Source organism: Centruroides sculpturatus, unplaced genomic scaffold, assembly GCF_000671375.1.
Source record: "Centruroides sculpturatus isolate CEXI.00-Female unplaced genomic scaffold, Cexi_2.0 scaffold180, whole genome shotgun sequence".
NCBI classification, from domain to species: Eukaryota; Metazoa; Arthropoda; class Arachnida; order Scorpiones; family Buthidae; genus Centruroides; species Centruroides sculpturatus.
Genome location: NW_019384918.1, coordinates 28003 through 35835, shown reverse-complemented (window position 1 = coordinate 35835; position 7833 = coordinate 28003). Strand labels below are relative to the sequence as shown.

Genomic DNA, 7833 nt, shown 5'->3' with positions numbered 1-7833 from the left:
ATTTTGTTCTTCACCTAACATAAAAATATAGCTTTAAATATTTAATGACTTATATTTAAATCATCTTACCTTATAAAAAACTTAGTCAAATAAAACAATTACAGAAATATTAAAATAAATCACTTCGTTAATCACAAAATTGGACGAATATTAAAAGCGAAAACTAAACACGTGCACACCCTGCTCTATGTAAACAGAGAGGTCAGGACACGTGCTGACGTCACTAACTTGCCATTCCTGGCTAACATTGTAGAATAGGGATCTGGCTATCCTTGTAGTATATAGTCCTTGGGCCGAACCCATAATGATCCTGCCAAAAGAGGCCCACTTAGTGCCACAGGGCGGATGGAGTTTTAAATGGCGACGCAAATAACAAAAGAATAGAAAAAATTTAGGGCACCCCAAGTGAGAAGCAAAAATTTAAAATTATATTTTTCCTTTCGATTTATTACTAAATATATTTTTTTTCATCATACAAGCACTTAAATTGTCATGTAGAAAAATAATTATTTTACAGTTGGCAACACGTTCCTAATCAGCATCTACAGTTTTGTTGATGGACAAGTAGTGTATTTACGTTTTAAAAATATTTATTTTCATGTTTTGTTTACTAATTTCGTTTTTCTAATATAAATTTTACATTTTTTGCATTTAACCTACGAATTTTAAATATTGTTAAATACTAAAAATAAAGAATATTCCTAGTTTTAAAAACAAGTAAAAAATACACTGACTTCTTCCGACTTCGAGGAACGATACAAGTTAAACAGACAAACTAATGACGAAAACTTAAATTTACATTATTTCCAGCTTTTTTATTCCTCTTTATCTACAATTGATATACTCCAAATGCATTTTGCTTCACGAGTAAGCCTCATCAGTGGATACATCAGACTATCGATCACTGCTCCTGTTTTATGTCAAGTAAACTTTTCCCAGCATGCATCAACATTCATCCTGGTATTTAAATTTATGAAATTTGCATGCATAATGATGCAAAAATGCTCAATAATTCTTCTTTCAATACAATTTTCTTTTTTATATATTTTAACATTTTTTTTTTTAATATATTTTAACATTTTTCTTATTTATATTACAATCAAGTTTGNCAAATTGTGTAAAATCCAAGTCGGATGTATGTAAGCTAATAAATGTTCTCGTTAATCTTATCTCGTCTTTTGATTCGTTCACGGTTACAAGAAATCACCACATAGAGTCTCTTGAGTGTCCGTAGATATTACAAACACAGAAATAAATAACACAAAATAAATTGTAGCTATGTGTCGATTCCTGTGTCGAGAACAATAGTGTGGGGGGAGTGAGTAATCAAGAGTTGCGTGGCGCTCAAACAAAAGACGAATCGACGAGATTTGAAAATCGCGTAACTCCGATATACAGACGTCTTGCTTTCCATCCATCCTATGGGGTGTTTCTGCTTTTATCTACTGGAACAAGCGCTGGAAAATGCAGATTTCGGAAACTTCGGAAAGAAGAAGAAGAAGAAGAAGAAGAAGAAGGATGGATGGATGGATGGAAAGCAAGACGTCTGTATATCACCAGTTCCTTTAAATTTTTTTTTTTTTCAATTGGATGTAATTGTGTTTTTAAAGGACGTTTTTTAAATTCTGGCGTCATGTAGCCTATAAAGGAAGGTCTGTCGCCGTGAATGTGTAGTCTGGAACACAAGAAATAAATGGTGGTCCCTTTTGGGCAGACTTTGTCTTTAATTTTAAGATAACCACATAGAAAAGAACCCCCAAGAAATGTTATATTTTATTATAAATAATAATATAATATCAACCTTTTCCAATATGCAAATTCTTCTAAGAATATATCTTACGATGCCAATAAGTAATGCTAGTGGTGAAAGATCTTTCTCTACAATGAAGAGTTAAAAATTATTTGAGAAATTCAACAAAAGAAGATAAATTACCTGCACTATCAATACTAAATATCGAATCTGAGTTAGCACAAAAATTAGATAACGATTCTTTGATTAATATTTTTGCAGAATTGAAAAATCAGAAAAAGAATTATATGATTTTTTTTATACATCCAATACTAAAATCGGTTTATAACATTTTCAGACTAGCATAATACTATATGGTGGTGCTTTAGCTCAATTAAAAAAAAAAAGAAATGTTTTCTTATATCTAATATGACATTCTGACCGGGATGCAATACATCTCAGCATCTTCATCTATTTCAGTTTAAAAAAAAATGGATATAGTTGACAATTTAGAAACTTAACAAATTTTGCTAAAAACTATATCAAGTTTATATATTTAAATTTATTTTCCTATTTTAATAGCTAAAATAATAATTCCTCAAAAATTTATCTGCAGTTAAATATATTAATTTAAATTTATTCCAGAATGGAAACTCAAGTGACAAAAACCCCAGATATAAAAAATCTAGTAACAAGTTGCTTAACTTTCCCAGCAACATTTGGTGGCACCATCTGTTATCATATTTTATTTAGAAACTTTTATATTTTAACTATTATAAAATAGCAAAAAGCTTAATTTTGAGGGTAGGGATGGGTTTATAATAAATTGTAAATGCTAATAACAAGTAAAATTTTCATTAAGTCTGACCCTACTGGAGATACACACAACCCCCTTCATCACCCTACCCCTTGACCTTTAATCATCAAAATTTAATAGCATCAATTCTCCTAATAAACAAAACCTACCTGCACAGAAAGTTATTAAGCTTCAAAGAGGGTGAACAAAATCATGCCCCCCCATACATAAAAACAGAAAATATCCTTGAATTTTTTTGCATTTCTCTGAGTCCAAAAATGTGAAAATCTTGAGGGGTCACTTTTTGACAAATTACAATACTTTCTCTGTTATATATAACAGCCAGGAAAATCAAAAATCATTGTACAAAATTGTATTATTTATACTATTATTCTTTCAATATGCCACTCTGCAATAGGAATGCCATCAGTAGGTGAATAACCAAAATGATAAAGGAATCAGTTCCTAATCTAGGAATCTAAGTTTGAGTCTAGAACATTTGAGTTTTATATTATTTGATAGCTAATACAGTGCAAGATTAAGGAAGGGTCTCGGAGCACTGTAAAAAATAAATTTTGTAGGCCCATTCTATTTCACATCCTATAATTAAATATATTTTTTTAAATTAATGATATTGGATAACAGTCAATTTGGAATACTTTATGAAAAATAGATTGACACTTAGTATCAATCTATTTTTCATGAAGATTGATACTAAGTGTATGATTACAATATATATATAATATATTATAAAATCTCACTTGGGCCCTCTTACAGTTGAAGGCCTTTGCTTAGGGTATATTTTTTTGTCAATAGTGACAGAACTAGGAGTAATGTAAATTCCAACAAAATGTCCAATTTCTTAAAACTGTTATAATTTGACTTAAAAATAAGTGCATCTTCAAATGATTAAAAGCAATAAATTTTAATAGAAAAATAACAACTGAAGGGCTTAGTAGTAGACGGTAACTTATATTTTTGTAAAATTTGAGTTAGTGGTATGGAAGAAAGGGGTAAATGCCTATATATATCCCATGGTAAACGATTCAAGAAATTACTCTCATCCATTCTGCAGTTTGGTGGTGGAAAAAGGCAATATGCAATACTGATGTATTGTATATAAAAACCTTTGAACTTACATTTCACAACATCATTTTGCTAATTACTTCCTTCTTCCTTTAGGTCATTCAATTGTAAACTTTACAACTATCATATTTAGCAACTATAAAATTTATCTTAAAATATAACACTTATGATAAATATTTTGAAATAATTAGTCTTTCATAATATTTCAATAATGTAGTGAAAAACCTGGCATTAAAAATTCAACTTCAAATCAATATTTTTAAAATATGAATATGATTGCAATAATATAAAATGACTTACAGCAGAGAAATCAGCTCTTAATACACAATGTCCCAAATTTGGTTGCCACTGCAATTTCCTTCCACTGTGTTTGCCTAAATAAAATCTTTTGAATATTTCTTGATATTGGACCATTTCTGCTGGTAAATGAACTTCCATTGCTTGATAAGTTGGCCAATAGCCCATTGTCAATATATTAACTGTCATATTGATACTTCCAGGAGGATTTATATTTTGTAAATACTAAAAACAGGAAAATCACACACACTGTAATTTAAGAATTTCTTAAAAAGCAAACTATATTTAAATGTAGATGTTACTCACTTGTTTGAAAGCAAGCATAAGTTCTTTGGATAATTCCATATCTTTAAACATTCCTTCTAGTTTGCTAGTAAAAGCAGCTCCACATTCTTGTTTTAATTTAGAAAGCATAGATTTTTCTGCATCTACTGAAGCACTTTTGCCGACAAGGAGCCTTTTGGCAAGATCTTTTTTGTAAAATGCTTCAAAAACATCTTTCCCTGGAAATATTATTTTTAGTATATTTATAATTAAAATGAATTAATAAATCTTAATAAATAGTTGATTACTATGTAATATTATAAGACAAAGATAATTTTATTTGAAATATCAGAATATAATTCATATAGTCATAATATATTAAAAAATCCATGAGTTATTTAACTTTCCTAGCAACGTTTGGTGGTGTGTGGTGCCATCTATTATTGTATTTTATTAAAAAACTTTTTTATATTTTTAACTATTATAAAATGGTAAAAAGCTTAATTTTGAGGGTAGGGATGATTTTATAAAAAATTGTAAATGCTAATAAGTAAAATCGTCATTAAGTCTGACCCTACTGGAGATACCCCCTCTATCTCTCCATCTTCTTGACATTTAATCAGCAAAATTTAATAGCAACAGGGAAGTTTGTTTATTAACCCCTACTAAACAAACTTCCCTGCAAAATTTCAGAAATTTTTGACAAAAAGCACAGGAGTTATTAACAGGGTTCATACTCAAATTTTTGTTTTAATTTCCATGACTTTCCCTGACCAACTTTGTACAAATTCCCTGACCCTCATGTCACTTACAGTATGGCACATTGACAAAATAAAACAGCATTTGACTTACTAAGCACATGTTTTGCTTCTCCAACATTTTAACTAGTTATTTTTTTCTAATTGCTGAATTATTAAAATTAAAAATAAAATGTATTATTAAATTCTGTTATTCTGTTATAAATCCATAACCATAAATCTGCAAGGCTTTGAAAAGAAAAACAATTATTTATTATTATTCATTAACAAATTATATATAATCCACATACAAAAGTATATATTTATGAAATTTATTTCTTAGTAAATTTCCTGAACTTTATAAAATATTAAAAAACTGGAAGAAAAATCAGAAATTGTTTTGTCATGCAATCAAAATTATTAAAATGAAAAATATTTAAACTATCATTTTGTGTCCTTTGTAAATTTTTGAAAAAATTTTGTGTAAGCTTGGGAAAAATTTTGGGTCCTGAAAATATTCTGCACCCCTTTTCATAAGTTGTAGTGCATCACATTACTTGTTGCTGCCTGCACACACATAGTCAAGCATATTGTCAGCAAAAAATCAACAAGGCAGCCAGGAAGAAAATTCCGACTTTGACAATTTTTAACAAATTTGTTGACATTAATTGACTTTTTCTGAACACTAATGAAAATCTATGACTTTCCAGGTGTATAGGAACCCTGTATTAAGCTTCAAACAGGTAAACAAAATCATGCCTATCCCATACACACTAACATCCAAACCCTTACATGAGAAAACCCTAAATTTTTTGCATTTCTTGACATTTGAAGTTGTCTTGAATTCAAAAAATATAAAAATCTTGGGGAGGTCATTTTTTGACCAATTGCCATACTTTCCCTGTCATATATAACAGCAAGGAAAGTAAAAAATAATAATAAACTAAAGTTATAAAAGTTTTAAAAAGAAAATTTTTAATTTTTGGAAACACTTAATTATAAAGTACTTTCAAAATTCTCTCTATTCTCAATGTATTTTGAATAAAATTCTTTTACTCAAAGTGCATTTTTATTTTTAAATTTTTAGAAGGATAAAAAACTAAAACAGGAAAGATTTTAAGTGTATTTATTATGTTTGAAGAAAAATTAACACCAGAGTTACAATACACTATTAAGAACAGTTCCATGCTTTAAGAAAATTCCAACTGTTCATTTATGATCTATGACAGATATTTTAATATGACAGTCAAGATTACTGATCAAATTTAATGAATTAATTATTATTAAACAAAATAATAAAATATAAAAATTGGAATGTAATTACATTTAAATAAAGATATTTTAATTTTACTTAGCAACAACTTACCATGAATAAATCTAAATAAAACCATAATTTTATCTAATAATCTTTCTAATTCTTCTTCGGTGGCTTCCTGAAAAATTTTCAATTTTCAATTAACTCACACAACTTAAATACAAATAAAAAATTAACTAAAAACATTTTTTAACATACAGTAGAGCATCGATTATCCAAATCAATTGGGAACTGGGGTTGTTCAGATAACTGATATTTCAGATAACTGATTATGTACGAAAGAATAGTTTAACATATCCGATGTTGAAATTTTTCTCCGTCGCGTGTCACTTCACGTTGAATTTTTGTCGACGTTAAGCCTAACGAAGACTATTGCATTGTTAAAAATTATTTATTTATTTTGTACAAACAAAATAAATATATTGAAAAACATAAAAACAATAAAAAATTATACTTCAGAAGTTAATTTAGTATCAAAAATGTAAAATATTTGAGTAGCCCAAGATATAGCCAAAGATTGCAGCTCCACAACACTAGTGAAAATTTAAATTTGTTGACTGGAATTGTTTTGGATAATTGACGTTTCGGATAGTTGATTTTCGGATAATCGACGCTCTACTGTACTTTAATGATAATTGAAGTTAAGTAAAATTGTTAAAAAATGAAACCAACATTTGTTTTTAAAACTATATATATTTTAAAAAACAAATGTTAATTTCATTTATATATATAAATTGAATTAAATATTCAAACATATATCATTTGTCAACTTTTATTCTTAACAACTGACACCTAACAAATTATATACTTATTAGTCTTATTTCTTACAACAATTTACTAACCTTATTTCCAGTTCTTAATTTTGAGTCAACAAATTTAGCTGAAAAATAAAGTAAGAATTTTAGAATACTCTTTAAAACAACTTATAATTTATTATTATTATAATATTAATTTTAATAAATGTCAATACTTAATAAATAAGTAATAAATATATTAAAAATCTATAAGTTGTTTAATTTACAAATTTGTAATATTTGTATACTTTTTGATATTATTTTTCATACTCCACTTTTATGTATGTACAGGTAACCCCCATATAACACAGGAGTTACGTTCCAAAAAATTGCCATGTTATGCGAATCTGTATTATACGAAATAAAAAACTAGTGCGAAAAGGTGGGTTAGGTTCCAAAAATTAAAAAGCATGTTGTTAAACCCTTATTTAAATTGGATTTATTATTCATTTTTTTCATAGGTAAAATACTTATTTATTATTTAAGTAAATATTTTACCAGAGGATTATTCATTTTATATGATGATCTCAGCATGAGCATCATCAACTGGTAACAGTTTTTGAGTGCGTTCGTTAATAGCAGTCGCTCTGCAACGGGAGTGCGCTGCTGTTTGTAGGAACATCAACATCTTTCTTTCACCATTGTCCATTTAGGAACAATGGTGAAAGAAAGATGGCGGTGCCCGCACTATTGATAGTATTGTGTGAAGGAATCTATAATTCTAAAATGAGCTTTTAGAGGCAAAAAAAGGGTCCCAATTGTAAAATTTAACCATTAAATGGATTATTTGTTGAAAGAGCATTCAAAGTAGCCAC

The 7833-nt window shown here is 28.1% G+C and overlaps 1 protein-coding gene across 1 annotated transcript in view; it reads right to left on the bottom strand.

The window, feature by feature from the left end:
* Nucleotides 1–3827: 3827 nt before the first annotated feature.
* LOC111631836 (cullin-4A-like) overlaps nucleotides 3828–7833 on the bottom strand; it is a 6107-nt gene continuing 2101 nt past the window's right edge. Inside the window, exons 2-5 of the mRNA XM_023376158.1 lie at nucleotides 7067–7104; nucleotides 6276–6342; nucleotides 4215–4411; nucleotides 3828–4133 (exon numbers count right to left, since the gene is read on the bottom strand). Of these exons, the coding sequence (XP_023231926.1) occupies nucleotides 3843–4133; nucleotides 4215–4411; nucleotides 6276–6342; nucleotides 7067–7104 (593 nt within the window). The 3' untranslated portion in view covers nucleotides 3828–3842. The remainder of the gene's footprint in view (nucleotides 4134–4214; nucleotides 4412–6275; nucleotides 6343–7066; nucleotides 7105–7833) is intronic.